This window comes from Protopterus annectens, chromosome 2.part2 (assembly GCF_019279795.1).
Source record: "Protopterus annectens isolate FY-2018-M chromosome 2.part2, PAN1.0, whole genome shotgun sequence".
In the NCBI taxonomy this organism is placed as follows: domain Eukaryota; kingdom Metazoa; phylum Chordata; order Ceratodontiformes; family Protopteridae; genus Protopterus; species Protopterus annectens.
Window position 1 is genome coordinate 550,320,661 of NC_056730.1, and position 22,668 is coordinate 550,343,328.

Sequence of the window (22,668 nt, forward strand, 5' to 3'; positions counted from 1 at the left end):
CCAAAGGAGCACTTATCTGCCTAAAAACATTATGGGAAAAGCCAACCATATGATAAGGGTCTGCATACGTGGACTAGTAGCAAGAAATTTCTTAGGGCATATCTAAAGTGCACAGTGTCAGGGAAATATTTTTTGGGCTAAGCTTGTAAAGACTCCATGAATCTATATACCTCTCTCAATGTCACAATCTGCTTGTGCTAAGGACATGCATATAGTGCAGGAGGAAGGTGACTAAAGCTTTGTAGATAGCTCAGACATATAGTATCCTTGGCAGGATATACCCCATCTGTAAAGACTACTCAACAGTGATCTAGTGAGCATATGATGGATTCAGCTACCACTACTCAACAGTGATCTAGTGAGTATATGATGGATTCAGCTGCCACAACAGAAATGTGACTGATTCACTCTTCAGTTTCTGCTTGATACATCACCCTGTAATGCATCTAACTTTTGAAAATCATGCCAGAGAAAGAAACATTTAGATTAAAACATGAGCTTTCTTAAAAAATAACAATAATAATTATAAAAAAATAACAATAAAAAAGTAAGCGTCTGCTATTGGGAGTATGTTTTAAATCAGCCCAACAGATCACTTACTTATTACATTACCAAAAAATAGCAACATCCACAGCAATCAATCTACTAGAAGACAGGCTTCTTATAAAGACTGTAAAGATTAAGGTATCTTACATCTCACTTACAATGTAGAAAAAAATTACCAGACTAAACAATCTGTCTGCACAATTTAGTGCTTTGCAATGTTCATATGCTTTTAAACCTCTGAACTCTAAGAGGAAGAGAACTAGGTGAAAACCAGTTACAGCAGGAAAAATGTTTGGAAGACAACTAGTTAAATGGAACACAGCTACAGTAGGGACAGCAATAAACACAGAAATACATAACTTACTCTGTTCATTTGATCAAGTGTGATCAGTCCCGTCTCCCAGAAGACTTTCAGCAACTTTACCATCATGTTAACTGCAGTACTTCCTGTCGCCTCCAGCACCATAATGATGGCCTGTTAACACAGAAACAAAGAAATAAAGAGTGCTGTTATGGTACATCAGGACAGCTGTTCTGGTAAAGCAGCATTTGCTTTTTATACATCAACAAATGAAAAACTACAAAAAAGTGTTTCTGGGAAGAGACGCTTAGGACTAGTAATTTTAACTTTACTGGAGTAGGGGTGTCACTGTTGCAACTTACAATACGAAGAAGATAGAGCAGGTAATTTCGCAAATGCAGAAACAGTAGTTAGGTCTACTATAAATTACGTCTGGCTCCATGGCACAGAGTGTTGAAGCTTTGACTGCCACACCAAAAAAACAAGATTATATAGCAAACCAAGTTCTAGAAGGGCTGGTAGAGAAAACAGGAGTGAGCAGCCAGCCTGCTGCATGAGTGACTCACAGTGGAGGCAAGCACTGCAGCACGCATCAGACAGGAAGAGAACAGCATACCCACCAAGTTGTGTAAAACACAGAAAGAATAGTTGTGCAAAATTTTAAACAGTGCAAAATTTAATGTGTATAATATATAATATAATGTATTATAATATTTAATAATATTTATTAACAGTGCATTTATTTGAACATCTCAAGTCTGTATCAGCTCCAAGTGTACTTGGATGGAAAACTGTAATGTTGCAACAGTGGGAGTAGTCAGTTTCCGGTTAATGTAATAACAGTTAAAAATGAATTATTATACTGGGGAGGTAAAAGTACAACGTTATACTGACACAGTGTGTTACAACAGTTTTGATTAAAATGAAAAAGAAACAATCTGTTGTGTGTGTGGAGGGGGGGGGGGGGTTTGAGCTACATAACAGTAAAAGCCATAGCCTCAAAATGTTCCAAAGACGAACAATATCTCAAAACACTTAAGAGGTACAGTCTGCATTACAGATAGCCAGTTAAATAAATTTATTTAGATTTGCTTACTGGGATAGTCCATCTGGGTAAGCAAATTAAACTTTTTCAGCAGATGGTTAGGTAAAAAAAAAACCTCCACATATCAATATGAGAAAGACAAAGGACATAAGAGAAAAATTACAATAATTTTCCTAGCAGGATAACAATGCAAAATATGCTCATGAACAAACAGTAGCAAGGTAGAGTTTTACAACAAACTGCACTGATAAGCAGATTAGTAGCAAATCAGTTTTACAAATCAGTCACATTTCATACACAGTTCATAGCAATATCAGAGCTCAAAACAATAGTAACTACAATGCAGTACAGAGCAAAACGGGTAAGTAGAGAGTCGTCAGTGAAAAAAAGCCAGAGAGACTGGAGGTGACTAGTTCTATACGAGACTAAGTGGATTTGGGAAAGAGAAAGTAGGGAAAACAGACAACAAAATAGTGCCGATGGAGAAGAGGGAAAAGGAAGTAGGCAGGAAGCATTCTGAAGGGAGAAAGTCTTGCATGTCAAATACAACAGTTCTTTAAATTATCTCCTGTAGAGAGAAGGAGGGAAGGAAAGGTCTAGAAAGGTGAAGACAGTGTAGTATTAGTCTGGTATGGAACAAGAACAGAGCCATGTATCCAGCATGTAGTTTTAAGTTTGATACTATCACTTAATCTAAGTAGTAGGGGCAAGGAATACTACAGTTTAGATACATAAAAGTACAATGGCATCATCTTAACTATTAGACGGGGTTATGTTGAGACGTAGTTTGCTAGTGAAGTACAGCTAATTACTTGGTGAGTAAGACTGAAGAATGTTGCTTAGGACTGGGCAGTGTTCATGTATGCACATGGGCTGTGTGTGGTTAATAGCTGTGACAAGGATAAATAGTGGATTAGCTCTAGACACACAAGTTTCTTTTAAAATCAATGCAGTGGTGTGCTTTATCAGGCAAGTTTGTGGCAAACTTATTAACATTACACAAGAAGGCTGGATTGTGAGGCTTGTAGGTTAGAAGTAGCTGAGTGTAAGAAAAGGAGGAAGGTTGAAGCTATGCGTCTTCTTAAAGAATCTGTACAGTTAAGTATAGCTTCTGATGGGATTTCTTAATGGTTTCTTTTAAATGGCAGTCAAATTTTAGTTGCTCAACAGTGATTCATAGCGGATTACGATTAGACACTAGTTTTATTTTTTTGTGCTGTCTGAGGAAGTTAGGGTGAAGATTGTTTTATGGTTAGACAGATGTTTGGCCCTTAAGTAGGACTACTTAGATTTTTGGACTTCAGGAACAGTTGGGAGCTGGTGTAAAGCTTCAATGGGTTAGCTTCTGAAGCTCATCAAAGCTTTTAGCTGTGTAGATGAATTTTGAGTCATATGTAGACTGTACTATGGTGGTATGTTTACTATTTGCGTCATAAACAAATATTTTTAAAGGTTGGGGTCCAAGAATGGACCCCTTTGGTACTACTACTGAGACAGGGAGAAAGAAGGCAAAAGTGTTTTGCTATTTTTACACCTTGTGATCTAATGGAGATGTAGCTTTTGAAACAGTAAAGTGATAAAAAATCCAGTCCTAGTAAGACAAGTATTTGAATAAACCTAGTATAGAAGACAATGTCAAATGCTTTTTGACAAGTCAAGAAATATTGCAGATGTCGTGATACCAACATTTCTGTTGTTGTTTACGTTGGTAATGAAATTAAGGACTATGGGGAAGCTGTTCACACACCGGGAGACTGTTAATAACTGAATGTATTTTAAACCTGTACATATACTTTCAGAGGGAAATGGAAATGGTACTGTGAGGATATTGTACAAATAAGAGAAGACAATATGTTCAAAGTCAAAGGGCATCATGCATAATATAGAGAACCTGTAGAAGTGTTATTTACCCACTGACCAGAAGCTGAAAAGGAGACTGCTCACCGGAAAATATGCAACAGCAGGAAGATAAAAGCAAGTGAAAGGAATGGCAAATTAATCACTTGGGATTCCATTCTGGATTGTCAAAGGACTAACAAACCTCATTAAAAGAAATGGAGTACTAATGCAAGCACAGAAAAACAGACTACCTGTGGAAGTTTTACAAGAGGCATACGTGGGCATGGAGCAGCACAATAAAGGTTGTAAATATGAGTTTAGGGAGAGGTACTATGTAAATTATCAAGGGCAGAGGAGAGGAGCAATATTAATTGAAGAGGATCTCCTCTAGTAATAAAAGAGGGGAAACTGAATAAGAAGGCTGCGTGTGTGTACATATTCTGCTGAGAGGTTATTTAGTGAATAAAATAACTGGCTAATGTGTACAGAGCCCCCACCCAAAAAAAATGACCCACACACATGTATATACGCATACAACACACATTATGTACTATATATATATATATATATGTATATATATGTATATATATATATATATATATATATATATATATATATAAAATATGCGCATATATGTATAGATCTACTTTCAGCGAATAATGTAGACTCACAGAACAGCGAGACAAAAACCTCTACATTACTAAACGTTCACATCATCGTAAGTTTTCACTGCGAAAGGAGGCAGCTGGCCAAGATAGTGAACTTTGCCCTTTTATCCACTGTAGTGCGATCTCAGAGTTGGTATATTTAGTTGGGGGGATGAAACTCCCCACTTGGGTGGGTTTTGTTTATTCTTTTATTTCCTGTTGGCCAACTGTTTACTTACGCAATGAAAACGTGCGATAATGTAAACGTTCAGTAATGTAAACTTTCGTGGTTTTCGTCTCACTGTTCTGCAAGCCGACGTTATGGTAATTTGCTGTTTTAAAGAGCAGTATGCTTGTATAAACACACACACTCCATATATAGATATATATATATATATATATATATATATATATATACACACACACACACATATATATATATATATATATATATATATATATATATACACACACACACACACACACACATACATACATATGTACATACACACACACGTATGTGTGTGTAAATCTAATTTAGTCAACAAAAAGTGAATGTTATTTGGGGGAACCAAAGGGAAGATGGATACAGAAAGATGGACAATTTTGAAAACATAAGAAAACAGTTGTAGTAGTAGATGTGGCTGAGGTAAGAGGGAAATGCAGCATACTTTTTACTCATATGAGGAAGACAGCATCTCCTCTCCTCTCACAGGAGATTACTACTAGGCTAATGGCCCTAGGGCCTTTGCAAGCCTAGCCATGTTATACCAGTGTTCTCTAATTGACTTTGGTTAAATGGTAGCTATTTGCAGAGCAAGTCTAAGATTATGACCAACTGCCCCTGTCCATGAGGGAAACTCGTACCACCCCCTAGGGTGAATGCATGGTCTCCCATCCCAATTGTCTAGGTTGCACTTCAATGATGTCACTGAGGAGCTCTACTTCACATGAATTGAGAGCTTATTCCACAAGAGCGGCAATCTCTGGGAGATATATTTGTCTCTCCAGCATGTTCTGTTAATGTCACAGAGTAAGGTGAGATCCCTGGAGCGCGCGACTCCCATCCCACCCGACTTGTTAGGGCAGGGTCAGAGACTAATGGAAATGCTGCATGTCCACAAATCAAATGGGACAACAGTCACTCGCTCCAGGGATCCCAACCTAGCCTGTCCCAGTCCTAAAGTATCTGACAGAATGTTTGAGAGAGGTCCTAGCTTCTCCTCTATTAAGGTAACTTGGGATCAATCTCTAATTTTCTCCAGACATCCAGTCTTTATCAACTGGGTTGTTGAAGTTCAATATGGTCTTTCTTAAAAAAAAATCCCTTTTATCTGAGGCCTCCAATCAGAGATCTTGTTTCACCCTAGGACCTCTACTTCATCATGGACAAGCTCAACAAGTCACTCTGTACAGGAAACTATGGCTGGTTTGAAATTTCTCTTATGAGAAATCTTTTCCTTAGTAGCTGTACCTTGAGCAAGGAAGAGCTTAAGAGTTAATCATTTAAAAAAAAAAAAAAAAAAAAAAAAGGTTACGTACTCACCGTAACATTCCATCTGTGTTGTCCATTTTCATTCTTCCTCAACCTATGGGTTTGGATCTGACTCAGCCATTACAATAGTTTGTGGCAACCAAAACACACTCATGCGTCTCCCTCAGATCTTGTTTGCTAATAGAAATAAAAAAAAATATAAGCAGGACAGAAGGATCCACAGAGACTTCACCTGGAGCTCAGTACAAGGGAAGTGCTAACCTAAGAACACTCGCTCTTCTAGGAGTTCAAAGGTAGGGGGCTGGTGGGTGGGGAGTGGAGAAAGTATGAAAATGGACAACACTGATGGAATATTAAGGTGAGTACATAATTTCTTTATCGGTTGTTGTCAATTTTCATTCTATCCTCAGCCTAAGGAACACATTCCCCGGCTACCTTAGATCCTGGGTGGACTCAAGGAAGGATATTCCTCAACAGCACTGAACTGCACGATGGTCTATCCCTGGAGACCAGATGCAATTCATAATGAGTAACAAAGGTACAGGGAGTAGCCCCAAGTTTCTGCTGCACAAATGTCATCCACAGATGCTCTAGTCTGGAAGACAGATGAAGTTGCAATTGCTCTAACTGAATGGGCTCATAAAGGTTTCGAAAAGGCAATGCCCAATCAGTTATGAATGAAGGAAATGCAACTGTTGAGCCATCTGGACAAGGTTACTTTGGTGACTGGTTTCTCTAATTTAATACAAGGGAAGGAAACAAATAATTGGTTAGATTTCCTGATATCCTTGGTTCCACAAAGGTAAAAACCCAATACCTAATAAATGTTACAAGTATTCACCTTTGTTCTCAAATTTGGAAAAAATACTAGTTGGGAAGACAAGGCCTGAATCTCAAATTCTTCTTGAAGAAGTTACAGCTATCAAGAAAAAGGAGCTTGAGATCGCACAGCATGCAGCACCAAATTTACATCCCAAGGGGGAGTAGGGTCTTTATAAGGGGACTTGAAAAGAAGAGTTCCTCTCAGAAAGGCTTTGCAGAGTTAATGTGATTTGTAAATTCCTGCATACACTGTTAGAATCTCCTTGTGTTCTGACTGGAGTGCTTCTCAAACAATCTGGAATATATCACTGATGAGTATAATTCTTGGCACTTTTTAGAGTTCTGCATTGCCTTAATTTTTGCCTGACTTGAATAATTTTATATATTTGCTGACACTGTTTGCTGTTTTCTCATCTGTTCTGAAACTAGTTTCCCCCCTATTCCTATGGTGGTGTTAATGTTTATAAAATTGGTCTAACGGATAGTTTTTAAGCATTTTTCAACTGAACTGTTCAGGACTACACATAGCCATTTTTCTGCTTTAAAAGTGTTTGTTTTACTGTATCTGTTTTAATTTTTGAAAAAAAAAAAAAAAAAACCCTCTCTCTACTCGTTTCCCACCTTTCTATAACCAGTTGAATCCGGTTTTCAGATTTTGCTGAATTCTGGGCTGTTTTGTAGTTTGTGCGTTTCCCACACCTTACTAAGATAGAAGGAAGCTTCTCGGTTCGTCAGTGAGAGTGGTGAGCTTTGAGCAACCTATCTGTCGCGGAGTGGTTTCGGCTCAGAATCTCTAGTTTTACTGGCCATGTTGAGCTATTTCTATCCCTTTCATGTTTTTGTTTAAAAACCCGTGTGTGTGCGGTGTTGGGCACTGCACAGCGCTGTTCAACTAGGGTTAAACTATTCCCGGTGCCAGAAAGTCTGCTCTTCTAAATTTTCCCTTAGAACTAACTAGTTTTCTAGTTTGACCACTCAAAACTGTTTCCTTGTGCTCAAGCACTTGTTCAAAACTCGTTGCAATCTCTAAATCTACAAATTACTGCAGCACTCAACTTTCCTCATTTGTTATGAGGAAAACAGTTTTTAGAACTTAAATTAATAAGCACCTATCCAGACATGTCTAAGGGTCAGGCTCCTGGTACTTTCCCCTGTCCACTTGATGAATCTGGGCATCTTGGAGCAATGTAGCAATTGCCTCATGTACACTGACAACCATTTCCTCCTATCACCCAACACTATAACCTGTGAGAGATGCACTTATATAGCCAAACTGGAAGCCAAGCTCTCTCCAGTCAAGACTGTACTAGACAGTCAAGAGGAGAAGGTAAACACTTGGCACCACACCACACCCAACACAGTCCCATCAAAACCTACACCCCCCTAAACCCACACATAGTAACACAAAACACACAGCTACATTCGCGGAGGCTCTCAATAAAAATCTGCCCAAACAGAGACCTCCAAAGCTGAAACGCAAGCAACCACTAACCAACACTACCCAAATGACACATAGCCCACAAAATCAGTATGCCACTCAACCTCACTCCATAAGGCAAAACAACGTACCCAACACACTAGTCATAAGTGACTCTATAGTCAGGCACTCACCAGGCTAAACAAGGAGAATGTTACTGTCAGCTGACTGTCGGGTGCCAGGAAACGTCACATAATGCAAAGCACTCGGGTCACTCCACAACAAGTACAAATATGACTGTCATTGTCCATGTTGGTGTGAATGACCTGAGACGTACCTCCCTGGACTACATGAAAAGACATGGAGAAGCTCTTGGATCATGTAGCCCAGGCAGGTATGACCCTAGCCCTGAGTAGCATCCTGCCATCGCCCAGAATGATACCACAATACAAGGACAAAATGATAGACTTCAACAATTGGCTAAGCTTCTGGTGTCACTCTAAGGGGATCCAGTATCTGTCTGCCTGGGACATGATCAACAGACCACGGTGCTTTGCCAGGAGATGGCCTTCACCTGATGGCCCGCACATGAGATTCTGGATACTGGCTAAGGCTCTTGCCACTCCCTATAGTGCCTTTTTAAGGCAAGGTTCAAATGACTAACATCACCATAGCAGGTATAAGCAAGCAAAATCTGAGGGTAATGCTACTAAATGCTAGAAGTCTAAACCTCATGCACTTACTTGAGGCAATCCTTAAAATGGAGAATGACATCTGTGCAGTGACGGAGACCTGGCTCATGGCTCCAGAGAGCACCCCTGCATTACCAGGCTATAACTCATACCACACCATTCGACCACCTAACCTGGACCGAAACACTAAAGGAGGAGCTGTATCCATATTCATTAAGGATATCCACATCTCCAGGCTAGTTGCTCAACATAATGCAACCAAAATTATCCAAGTGCAACTAACACTGGGCAAGACTGCAATCCAGGTTGTAGCTTGCTACAAATCCCCCGCCATGCCCCACTCCACGTTTCTTGATATACTGGGTAATATTATGGTACAACCCAATACCCTAATAATGGGCGATTTCAACTACCCCACCATCAACTGGGAAAAATACTAATGTACTAACTCATCTGTTCAACGGTTTCTGGAATTCATAAATTCCAACGGCCTGGATCAGCTTGTCCATACCCCCACCACGGGCAGCAATGTCCTGGACCTGGTCATTACCAATATGGGCGACCGATGTTCCACGCCAGAGGTAAACTCCTTGCTGGTCAGATCCGACCACAAGCTAATCACCCTAGACATCAATATCCCACCCCCCATTAAGGAAACCACCGTAAAAAAAGTACAGTTTTGTACCTACCATAAATGTAGATGACCGATAGACATGCAACTGCAGTCATAACATGTGGGTTGTCCTGCCTCAGGCAGCCCTCGGTCGGCCGGATTCCAAAGTCTGGGTCCGACGTCGGCTGATGTCGCATTTCTCTCCGACGTCAGAGCGGCTGGAGTACATAAGCATCAGCCGACGCCACTTTCTTCAGTGTTTCTTGCCCCAGATGCCAGGTGCCTTCCAAGGAAGGCTGTAATCAAATTGGAAGACAAAAACAGGATTCCAAACAAATAAATGAGCAATAAAACAAATACACCATAACAGATATCCCCAGCTAAGAGTAACAGGGATAGGAGTGGACCCTAGGCATAGAGGGGTATGGAGGGAGGGAAAATCCAACTGCAGTTGCATGTCTATCGGACATCTACATTTATGGTAGGTACAAAACTGTACTATGTCCTTCAAGAATGCAACTGCAGTCATAACATGTGGGTAGAATACCATAGCTTAGCTGGGGGAGGAGGTATGCTCTAGGAAAGAGATGGTGTGGCAATCAAACCCTGCAGAACTGCCGAAGCAAAGCCTGCTCTGGATCTGGAATATAGAGGGAGATTGTAGTGTTTGGAGAATGTATGCACGGAGCTCCATGTAGCAGCTTCTAGAATGTCCTTGGTAGGCACCCCTCTTAAGAATGCTGTAGAGGTGGCTGTAGCTCTGGTGGAATGTGGTCTGACATTGGCTAAAACAGTCTTTCCATGAAAGGAATAACAGAATCTGATGCAATGTCCAATCCATTTAGAAATAGTCTGTTTTGAAATTGCTTTTCCTTGGACTGCAGGGGCGTAAGCTACAAAAAGTTGTTCAGACTTCCTACTGGCCTTGGTTCTGTCCAGGTAGTATCGAAGTTGTCTGTGAATGTCCAAGGTATGCAAAAGTCTTTCCCCCTTATTCTCAGGATTGGGGAAGAAAGCAGGCAGATGAATGGCTTGATTTAAAGAAACCCTAGATACCATCTTTGGCATAAAAGTAGGGTTGGTCCTTAATGAAACCCTGTCTCTGTGAAAAATAATAAAGGGTGGTATTGCCATTAGGGCCTGTAGCTCCGAAACCCTTCTTGCTGAGGTAATTGCCAACAGGAAAGCTGTCTTCCATGAGAGAAATTGCAAGTCAACTGAAGCTGCTGGCTCAAAAGGAGGTAGAGTCAGTTTTTCTAAGACAAAATTGAGGTCCCTGGCTGGCACTGGGGCCTTTCTTGGTGGCTTAATGTTCTTGATTCCCCTGAGGAATTGTCTTAGTAAGGGGTGAGAGAAAACAGGAGGATCAGTGTTGTATCTAGCTGAAATAGCAGATGCATGTATCTTTATGGAAGAATATGAGAGGCCGTTCTTTAACATATCTGCCAAATATTCCAAGATGAGTGGGATGTTCAACGATGATGCATCATGTCCCTTGCTGGTATTCCAATTGCTGAATCTTTTCCACTTTGCCAAGTAAACCTTTCTGGTGGATGGTCTTCGAGCCTCTGTTAGTATCTGCTGAACTTCCTTGGAGAGAGATAAGCTGAAGTTATTTATGGGATCTCCCAGGCTGTTAACTGCAGTGTCTGAAGATTTGGATGCAGTGTTTCGAAATTGTGTTGAGTCAAAAGTAGAGGCCACCGGGGGAGGGCCCACCTCCTGGTGTGACATATGCCCCGTAGTAGTGGGTACCAGTGTTGTCTTGGCCAATCCGGAGCTATTATGATTCCCTTGGGCTTCTCTGCTTTGATCTTTAGTAATACTGAGGTCATCAGTGGCAGAGGTGGGAATGCATAGATTGCTAGGGAGTTCCAATTGAATGAGAGGGCATCTATTTTCCAAGCTTTTGGATGGTATGTCCTTGTGCAAAATTTTGGTAGAAGATGGTTGAGGTGAGAGGCAAATAGGTCCACTTCTGGCTTGCCCCATGTCGAAGTGAGTTGTCTGAAGGCCTTCGGATGTAACCTCCACTCGTGTGGATCTGTGAAATTCCCTGTCCGCCAACACATTGTCGTTTCCTGGAACAAACTGGGATTGTAACTGGATGTTTAGGCTCAGTGATTTCTCCCAAAGCTGCATTGTCAGTCTGCAAAGGGGGTAAGAGTGGGTGCCCCCCTGCTTGTTTATGTATCACATCACAGTGGTGTTGTCTGTCCGTATCATTAAATGGCCTTGCTGGAGTTGGTGTTGAAAAGCCTCGATGGCATGAATTACTGCCAGCATTTCCTTTTGATTTATATGCAGATGTGTTTCCTTTGGAGACCATTGTCCTTGTATACACCTGCCTTCCATGTGCGCCCCCCATCCAAGGTCTGAGGCGTCTGTAGTCATGGTCTGTGTTATCTGTGTTTTTTTGAATGACATACCTGTGTTTTCCTGGCTCACCGAGACCCAACATAGGAATTCCTTTTGTAGGCATGGAATGAGTGGTATGATTGTCTCCAAGTTGTTGCTGTGTTGAGACCAAATGCTTTTTAGGTACCATTGAAGCTTTCTCATGTGCAGTTTTGCTAATGGAACCAGTAGAATGCAGGATGCCATGTAACCCAGGGCCTGTAGGAATCTCCTTGCAGTCATCTGGGTGAGTTTTGCTAAATCTTTGAAGTAATGAGTTAACTTCTCTTGCTTGTCTTCTGTCAGGTAAGCCATCTGAGAGGCTGTGTCTAGTTTGGCTCCTAAGAAGATTTGCTGGGATGGTTGCAGTCTTGACTTTTGGAAGTTGACTGTGTATCCCAGAGCTTGAAGTAATCGTATGACATAATCCATGTTTTTTGTCAACATCAATTTGTCGTCCGCTTGTATGAGGCAGTCGTCCAGGTACGGGTAAATTTGTATATCCTGGAGCCTGCAATGAGCAATTACCAAAGCCAGGCATTTTGTAAATACTCTGGGCGCAGTAGATAAGCCAAATGGCAATGCTGAGAATTGATAATGCTCTGGCCCTGCAAGAAATCTGAGGTATCTTCTGCAGCTGTGTCTGATAGGGACATGCAGGTATGCCTCCTTGAGGTCCAGAGTAATCAGCCACGACTCCTTGCCCAGTATGGGAAGGAGTTGCTGTAGAGTCAGCATTTTGAACTTTGGTACTATGAGAAAGGTGTTTAATGCGGACAAGTCCAGTATTGGTCTCCATTGAGATTCTTTTCTTGGAACAAGGAATTGAGTAAAACCCCTGGTCTTGTTCTTGTTGTGGAACTCTTTCTATTGCTTTCATTCGAGTCAGCAGAGTGATTTGCTTGATAGCCTCTGCCCTCTGATTTTGTGGTAGGTTTGGCATGCCTTGTTTTCTTGGTAAGGTATGAAAATGAAACCTGTACCCTCGGTCTATAATGTCCAAAATCCATTTGTCCTTTGTCAGTCTGTGCCAGTTTTCTGCAAACAGAGATAATTTCCCGCCCAAGGGAGCTTCTAGTTGTTCCCTGGTAGGCGGTAGTAGAGGAAAGTCATTGAGTTTGTGGTTGCTGGGCAGGTGAAACCCCTGCGTCACTTCTTTGGTTTCCTGGCTGCCATTGTCGTCTCCTGTAAGGGGGCCACGTCTGTTCTTACCCCTTTGAAACTTTTCTGGATTAGGAAAGGACCAGTTTTTTGAAGGCCAATTCCTACTGAATCTGGGGGGTTGAACCTGGAGGAAATCTTTCACAGTCTGAACTGATTTTGCTTTTTCTTCGATGGTCTTTAACACATCCTTAGCATTTGCACCAAAAAGCTTGTTCTTTTCCAAAGGTGCATCCAGAAGTTTTGCTTTTACATGATCTGGTAAAGGTTGATCTTTTAACCAAGCATGTCTACGAATCACTGCCCCTGTCATAGCTGCCCTACATGAAGCTTCCAGTGCATCATATCCACACTGCAGAAAGTGATTGCTTACTTGCTGAGTGTTATGTACAGCTTCCTGCAAAGTCTTCCTGTCTAAAGGATCTGGAGAAGCTAATGTTTTTTGTAAATCTTCTAAGAGATAATCCTGATATTGTAACATATGAAAAAGGCAATTTAAAGCTCTCATAGATAAGGTAGTGGATGTGTAAACCTTTTTGCCCCATCTCTCTAATGACCTCGCTTCCCTGTTGGAGGGCAAAGGATTTTTTGAGGTGGAGGCTGAAACTCCTTTAGGCCCCTGTGAAATAGTTTCCAAATCAGCAGTATGGGCCCTGAATAAATGGGAATGAGTTTCTGGGACCCTGTAATACCTGTCTGGCTTGGCTGGAGCAGGAGGAAGAGAATCAGGGGTAGCACTAGAGTCAGAATACAAATCATCCAGAACATCAAGTACAGGAGGAATAGCTAAGGGCCTGTGCTGAGGCTTCTTAAGGAAAGTCCTAAGGCGTTTCCTAGAATCAGAATATTCCTGACCTTGCCACTTGAAATGTTCCCTCTTGGTGTGCAGAACTTCCCCAAAAGAAATATCCTCAGGAGGGGAGGCCGAAGGGATGGAATCTTCTGCATCCGAGTCCTCATAGGTCTGGAAGAGCTCTTCCTGGCTATCAGAGTGGACAGAGCCCTCAGAGTCTTCATCTGAAGGAGTATGATCAGAGGGTTCAACCTGGGGCCTTTTATCAGGAGGAGGCTGGGATGCTCTCTCAGGATGGGCCTGTGAACCTCTAATCATGTTAATTAAATCAGCAGCCATGGACATAATTTGTGTCTCCGGAGTCGGCTGAGGTAAGGATTTAGAAGTAATATGCTTTGTTTTGATGGCTGCCTTAGCCCTAGTGTAGGCCTTAATAGACATGGCCATAGGAGGCCTGGCAGCTCCACGTGCAGGAGTGACCTTGTCTACCGCAATGGTCTCGGGCATTTCCTCGGTTTCGGTATCCGGAGGAAAATCTATAACTGGTGGAGTAATGTCTGGAATCGGAGGCGTCGGTAATGCGGTGTCTTCGGTTCGGAGCGGTGGAGAGACCGTCTCAGAGGGAACTGGAGCACTCGCGCTAAATTTTGGCGTGGAGTCGGTGGTAGACGCGGGCCGAGGATGTCGGTCCCGGTCTTTTCGCTTTTTGGGAGTTTGCGATGTCGGAAGATCCGACGGCATGGTGTAAGCAAATTTATCGCCGAAAAAATCTTCAGCGAACTCCGCCCGGCGCCTGAGAGTGCGCTTGTTGACGCGAGCACAGGCTACACAGGCCGAGACATCGTGGTCTGGGCTCAGGCAAGGGAGGCAGTAAGAGTGGAAATCCTTATGTGGTATTTGTTTACCACAAAAAAAAAAACAATTGTTAACTTTTTCAGTAATTTCTGACATCGGCTGAGGCAAGAAAAGGTCCCCAATGGGGTACTTAGCTTTTTTGATGACTTCGGTATCGTAGAATACAGGAGCTGACCAACCGGCACTTGCGAACTGCTTCTGCTTCGGGCACCGCGCGGCAAGAAAGACTGAAGAAAATGGCGTCGGCTGATGCTTATGTACTCCAGCCGCTCTGACGTCGGAGAGAAATGCGACATCAGCCGACGTCGGACCCAGACTTTGGAATCCGGCCGACCGAGGGCTGCCTGAGGCAGGACAACCCACATGTTATGACTGCAGTTGCATTCTTGAAGGACATCTTCTCCAAAGCCAACTTCAAGCTTCTTAAGACAGAAGTGGCAAGCTTCAGGACACCCATACAGATGGAAAATAGAGGTATAACTGCTGAATCCTATACAAATGCACTGTATAAGCACATACACGAGTGCATGGATCGTGCCATCCCCAACAGAACCAAGACGCTATCTTCCAAAAAAGAAGCCAATCTGGTGGTCCCTTGCCATAAATAAACTCTACAACAGAAGGAAGAAGCTGTTGCAAAAAAGAGTAAAATCCCCCAATTGCAGGAACTCCCTGGTCAGTCTCAGTAAGAAGCTGAGATTCCCTCATAAAATCCTCCAAAGCTAGTTACGAAAATAAAATAGCCACTGACAGAGACAACCACAAAGCATTCTACAGCTATGCCAAGAATCTCAATGGCGACACTCAGATCTGCTCTGAGCTACAGCACAATGGCACTAGATTCCTGGCAGATAGGTCCAGTGCAAACTTCACCCCCCTCTCACCCCCAAAGGGTCCATCACTATACCGGAAGAATGCAAAGCCCCTGTAATCATGGCTGCACAAGTAAAGGCCACACTCTCCAAAGCTAAGAACACAGCATCCATGGGACCGGACAACATCCCAGGCTGCATTCTGCATGAAATGCAGAATGAACTGGCACCCCACCTAATTACCATGTTCAATCATAGCCTCACTTCAGACTTTGTGCCTACTGAATGGTGCACAGCGATGGTTATCCCACTCCACAAAGAGGGCGTCACTAAGGACCCCAGAAACTACTGTCCCATTAGCCTGATGAGCCTGGTCTGCAAGGCCATGAAGCGTATCATCTTGGAGCTTATAAACAAGGACATAGGTAACCTCCAAACTCTGGACCTCACTCAGTTTGGGTTTGTAAAAGGTAGGTCAGGTCTCCTAAACCTGACTTCCTTGAAGCAGTCAGCAGAGCCATGGACGAGGGTAAGGTGGTGCACACAGCCTATCTTGACCTCACCAAGGCTTTCGACACCATCCCCCACTCTCGAATTAAAGATAAACTCACTAGACTGGGCAGAAATCCCTGTGTCACAAGATGGGTGGCCAACTGGCTCACTGACAGAACCCACACAGTGACAGCAGCTGACTTCAAATCCAACTTCAGACCAGTGACAAGTGGAGTACCACAGGGCTCAGTCCTGGGTCCTCTCCTGTTTGGCATCTACTTCTCAGAAGTCCAGGCTAATACAGCAGGTCTTTGGCTAACAAAGTTCGCAGACGACTGCAAACTAGGTGCCATAATAGAATCGACTAATGAGGTGGACATTCTACAAAGGGGCCTCACTGAGACTGATGCTTGGTGTCAAAGTCATGGCCTCAAGCTCAATGAAAAGAAGTGTATTGTCATCCCCTTTGGGAAAAACACTGTACCCATGAACTACCACATAGGCGGTAGCCTACTAAACACCAAAAGTATGAGAGACCTTGGGACACAGGTGGACAGTAATCTCTCCTTTGATAATCACATTGCCACAATAGACAGGAAATCCTTCTATGTGGCACAACTCATCACAAAGGGGTTCACCTCCACAAAAAAAGAGGTCATTGTTCTTCTCTACTCATCCCTCATCAGACCCATTTAGAGTACAACACCCTGTTTGGCATGTACCTCGCAAGACATCTACAACAACTAGAAAGGCCACAGAAATATCTCACTAAGAGGATTACCGGCCTCAAAGAGATGCCATACACAGACAGTCTCAAAAAACTCCAGCTCTACTCCGTCACTTATCGTCTACTCAGAGGTGACCTCTGCCTAACATACAAAGTCATGTCAAACCCAAATCTGTTGTACATGCTTCACTTAAAGAAACCCCAATCCCTCCGAGCCACACGTTCCAAGGACCTAAACCTTGCCACAATAAACAGAACAAGCTGGAGGGATAGATTCCTGTCCCAGAGACTTCCCCATGCTCTGGAACAGATTACCCATTCATGTCAAGCAAAGCTCATTAGCCCTCTAAGAAAAATCTCGACAACTGGATGGGAAATAGGAAATTCACCCCGGGGATCACTTCTGTGGCTCCGCTAGACAGGGGCGCAGGAAAACAACTTTCTTGGGTGGAGGTTTATATAGGCCCTAAGGCCAATAGCCTAGTACCTACCTATGAACTGAAGAGCCTTGGAAACCAATTTGAAAATTGGACATTGCTGCTAATTGGCTTTGACTGTGAAAGCAGCTCACCCTTCTTTGAAAAGTTAGGCTAAAAATCAAGATCATGATCAGGGGCCGAAAAGGGATCAATGTTATTTTGCAGTGCCCATTGAATGAATTTTGTTTCCATCTACTGGAGTATAGCTTACGTGTAAGATGGCTTATGAGAAGACAGTAGTATGTGTTGGACTGGAGAGGACAGCAAAGATTGTCTGACTATTAATGAAATTGGAGAAACCAGGCAGTCAGCCTGAGATTGGGTATACTTGGGTGAATCATACCTGTCGTGTAAGACACAAGGTCTGGAGTTAGATCCATAATCCACCGTTGGTTAAGAGAGTGAGGCCAAAGGTAGAGGAACCAAATATGTTGAGGCCAATACAGTGCAATAAGGATTACACTGCGCTCTAACCTGGCTGCTTTCTGTAGAAATTTCAGGATTAATGGAGTCAGGGGAAGGAATAAAGACGACCAGAGGGATAACTGTGAATAACAGCATCTCCTGGTTGACTCCCTATGTTGGGGTATCAGGGTGAAGTAGCTGCTGCACTTGTTTACAGGAGAGACAAAAAGAATGGAGCAAGGCTGACTCCATTAATCGAATACCCTTTCAGTCACATTTTGACTGAGGGACCATTCGTGAGGTAAAAGAATACACCTGCTTAATTTGTCTGCTGTCGACTTCCCCAGAATACGCGTTGCTATGAGAAAGTGGTCGGATGAGATCACCCACTTCCACACTCTGACAGCTTCTTGACACAAGGGGTAGGATGTGGTTCCCCCTTGTTTGATGATGTACTACACTACTGACATGTCTGCTTGAAGTGCAATCATCCCCAAGGGGAGAGCATCCTGGAAAGCCTGCAAGTATAACAGCACTGCTCTCATCTCTAGGGCATGACATGCAAGCGGAGCTCTGCAGGGGATCAAGTGCCTTGGACAGTTTCCCCAGAAAAGAACACCCCCCCCCCCCAGCTGGGAAATGTTCGTGATCATCATGGCCGTGGGCTGGGAGAGAATAAACATACGGCCCTGTAGAATTTGATCTGATTGAATCCAGCATCTGAGATCTTTTTTGCATATATTGGTGATCCTTACCCTCAGCTGACATTGGTTGAAGGTTCAACCACTGTGCTGACAGCAGCCACTGCAGAATTCTTATGTGAATTCTGGCCAGGGGGACTGCCATTATTGCTGCCATCATGGACCCTAGAGTCTAAAGAACCAGTCGTGATGAGATCTTGTAGCTGCAGATTATTTTCGTGACTTGCTATCTGTTTCCCCTCTTGAAGGGTGGAGTGAGGCTATTTTTTTGTGTTGACAACTGCTGCGAAAAAGTTTAAACTGAGTGGGCTCTAGATAGAGATCTCCATAAACTATGAGAAATCCTATCGGTGAACACATCTGGAGAACGTAGTCTCTCGGTTCCAATAGCTGATGGCCTGGTCAAGGCGGAAATGAGCCAGTCATCTAGATACGGAAACTCCCGGTGCCCATGCAGTCAAGTGAGCTGCTGCTACTACTGCCATGCACTTGATACAACACCCTGGGGGCTGTGGTGAGACCAAAGGGCAGTAATCTGAACTGCTCATCTTTGTCATAATATGCATTCTGAAGGTCTATATTGAGCACATCCAATCATCCTTTTCCTAAAACGGAAGAATTCACTGAACCTTGACCATTGGGAACTTGTTGCAACAAACGGACTTGTTCAAGTTGCTGAGCTCCAAGATTGGTCTCCAGTCCCCAGTTTTCTTTGGCACTAAAAAGAATCTGAGTAAGTTCCAGATTCTCTCTGGTCTGGTGGGTCCTCTTGGATGACTCGCTTTTTTAGCAGCTTTTGTACCTGAATAACTGCTTGTTCCCTCTGACTGGGTGGAACATCAGAGATTTTCCTGCAATGGGGAGGAGGAAGGGAAAACAGTGCAATATTACCTCTGAAAATCATCCTTTGCACCCAGGTGTCTGATGTTATTTCTAGCCAGGCTCTCAGGTGCAGGGACAGTCAACCCCCAACTGCCTCCAGTGGAGGGCAATTGGGCCTCTGTTCAGAAGCGCTGGAAGGGTCTGCCAAAGAAAGTTTCTCTGGAGCCTTGGTTTTGCTGGCCTCCTGTGCCACAAAAGTAGCATCTACCATTGGAGATCCCCCCTTTCCTTGGGGGAACTACTTCCACTTGTGTCTTGAAAAGATACAAATATGGACATTGGTCCAGATGAGAGAGTGTGCTACACAAGAACATGCTACAGTTAAAAGACTTCAAACTAATGGTATTAATGCTTTCAGACCATTCATCTCAGATTTTTATCAACAAGACCATAAGTAAAGCTTTGGTAAATTTTATTCATTTGAGGAAGGTGCAAGTGGGAGCCTTCCCATCTTTTGGTGTAAATGGCACCTCACTCAGAAAGAGAGAGATCAGTCCTGAACCATGAATATAAATTAATTACAGGGAAATTAGCAACATAAATTGTAAAAATATTAGAGCCAAACAGACCTTGACAATGTGGATTTAGAAGAGTTGGAAAGAGAACATCTTTAAAAATATTTTAATACAGCAACATGCTGAAGAAAAGGGGAAAACCATCAGTAACTACCAGCCTTGACAGACAAAAGACATCAGGCCAGTTGGGAATATCTGAGGTAGAGATGCATCGATACAGGTTCACAGATAAATGAATAAAATTAACTCTAGCTGCAAATAACGTCTCATCAGCTAGTATAAAAACAAAAGGGAGGAACCGTATGCTTGCCTAGGGAAACAAGATGAGGAAGCTCACTGTTCCCACTTCATATCCGTAGAAACACTAGCGTTGCATTCAACAATTAGAAGGTATGACTGGTCAGGAAATAGCCCACAAATTGTATTATTTGCAGATAATGTAGAATTTATTTTAGTAATTCAGGACAGGATGTGCCTACTCTATTTACATTACTGCAAACTTTCTAGGTCTTTTCAGGGTACAGAATTAAGGAAGCGAAAAGGATATCCATACTACGTTGGCATACAAAAAAAGTGCATCTGGGAGTGTGGCTGGTGGGACAGCTATCAGCAGCAATGAAGGAAACATGGGAAGAGGTAAAACAGAAGGTAATAAACATATGGAAACTAATAACATTGAACATTCTTTAATAATTACAAAAAGTGAAAATGTTTATAGCTCTGTTGACACTTTATGCAGGGCAGGCTTTGACTCCATCAGAATGCAAATTAATGTTGACAATGAAGATGCCAACTCAAGAGTTCACATGGGATTAAGAAGCATGCTAGAATAACAAGGGAAAAAGTACACAATGTCAGCTGAGTTGGACAGCTGGGAGTGTTAAACCTACAGAAAGAATAGTTATGCAAAATCTTACCATAACCATAAAGTGTCCTTCTCTTCCATGTTGCAGTACTCCAAACCCTTGGGTTTCCTCTCTTGCTACCCGAACGTCTGGCCAGTATACAAAAGCTTCTAGTCACTGCAGGGTACTTAGAAGGTCTGATGCTGGCTAAGGGAACGTGGGCCATAAAAATGACATCTGCATGTACCAAACCTGAGGGCCCCAGTTGGACCCCAGCCCCAGGATAACTGTACAAGTCCAGTGCCATCCAAGAAAGGGCAATTTAGTGGAAGAAAGGGGAAGGAATACTGCAATATGGAAGAGAAGGTCATCTATGGTTAGGGTGATATTTTACACAACTATTCTATATCCTTCTATTCTCATGTTGCAGTATTCCAAACCTTTGGGCAAGTGCCAAAGCTCAAAGGGAAGAAGAGGGTGGAGGCTTGGAACTATTTTCTGTGAATCCATGAAGGATTGCCCTGGCAAATCCCACCCTGGATTTGGAAATGTGATCCAATTTATAATGTTTGGTAAAGGTGTGGGCAGAGGTCCATGTAGGTGCCTCTAAAATGGTGGCAGTATTTAATCCTTTAAAGAAAGCTCCAGATGAAGCCACAGCTCTAGTGGAGTGTGCTTTAATCTTAGACCCTAAGGACTTCCCATGGTATGCACAGCAGAAGAAAATTGCCCTGGAAATTCAGGCAGAAATGGTCTTGCTTTGTCACCGCTTTCCCCAGAGCCCTGGGATGAAAGGAGACAAACAATTGGTCCATTTTTCTGATAGACCTAGTCTTGTCAAGGTAAGACCTAAGCTGCCTATGCATATCAAGGGAATGTAAGACTCTCTCACTGTCATTCTGGGGATGGACAAAGAAGGTGGGAAGGTGAATAGCTTGGTTTAAGGATAACTCATTGACCCACCTTGGGCATGAAGGAAGGGTTGGTCCCAAGGGTTACCATGTCCTTGCGGAAGGTGAGAAAAGGGGGAATAGTCATGAGGGCCAGTAATTCTGACACTCTTCTAGCTGATGTCAAGACTACTAGGAGAACCGTTTTCAAAGTGCAGTGTTTTAGAGAGACATTACAAGCTGGTTCAAAGGGGGTCACCGTGAGCTTCTACAAAACATAATTCAGGTCCCATGGTGGTGGGACGGGTTTCCTGGAGGACATGAGATCCAGCACTCCCTCATACAGGTATGACAGTACAAAGGGGACTTCACCCTCAAAAGGGTCTAACTGCCTTTGTAGACACCATATGGAGAATCTTTTCCATTTAGACTTGCAAGATCTCCTAGTGTTAGGTTTCCTGGCATCCTGCAGGACTGTGAGCCCATCCTCATTGTAAAGGTGTCTGTAAGGGATCAGAGTTCCATCACCCACAGGGTAAGGTTCAGAGATTGTAGGTGGGTATGGCTTAGGGATCCCTTGTCCTGTGTGAGCAGGTCCACTCCAAGGTAACCTGTGGTGACTGCCCCTGGCTAAATACAGAAAGGGGGGAACCAATGCTGTCTTGGCCAAAAGGGAGTCACCAACAAGATTTTTGATTTTTTTTCTGCTGGAATTTCAGTAGGACATTCTGAAGAAGTGTGTGTGTGGGGGGGGTGGATACAGAAACACCCCCTTCCAACAGATTAAGAAGGCGTCCGTTGCCCTTGACAGAGAACTGGGTAGCCTGGTGCAAAAGTATGGAAGTTGTTTGCTCATAGGAGAGGCAAATATCTATCTGAGGTGTACCCCATTTGTGGACTATGTCCAGGAACACATTCCTGTGGAGTATCCATTCATAGGACTGTGACATGGACCTGCTCAAGGTGTCTGCATGGGTATTCTGCTCTGAAGGGATATACACTGCCTATAAAGTGACTCCCTCTTCTATGGCAAACTCCCACATCTGGAGAGCTAGTCTGCAAAGCAAACAGGATTTTGTCCCCCCGCTTGTTCACAAACCACAGAACTGTAGTGCTGTCTATGAACAATTTTAGTGGGCCCTGCTTCAGCGTATGTTGGAAGGCCTTCTGGACCAGAAGAATTGCTCTCATCTCTCTGATATTTATATGCTCCTGTCTGATGGAGTCCGGGCAAGTGCCCTGGACTCTTAGGGAACCCATGGCTGCTCCCATCTCAAATCATAGGCATCCATGTACA

The 22,668-nt window shown here is 43.1% G+C and overlaps 1 protein-coding gene across 1 annotated transcript in view; it reads right to left on the minus strand.

Annotated features, from left to right (window-relative positions):
* Positions 1 to 22,668, minus strand: part of PDCD4 (programmed cell death 4) — a 1,035,076-nt gene that overhangs the window by 202,221 nt on the left and 810,187 nt on the right. The window contains exon 9 of the mRNA XM_044064014.1: positions 911 to 1,021. Coding sequence (XP_043919949.1) covers positions 911 to 1,021 — 111 coding nt within the window. The remainder of the gene's footprint in view (positions 1 to 910; positions 1,022 to 22,668) is intronic.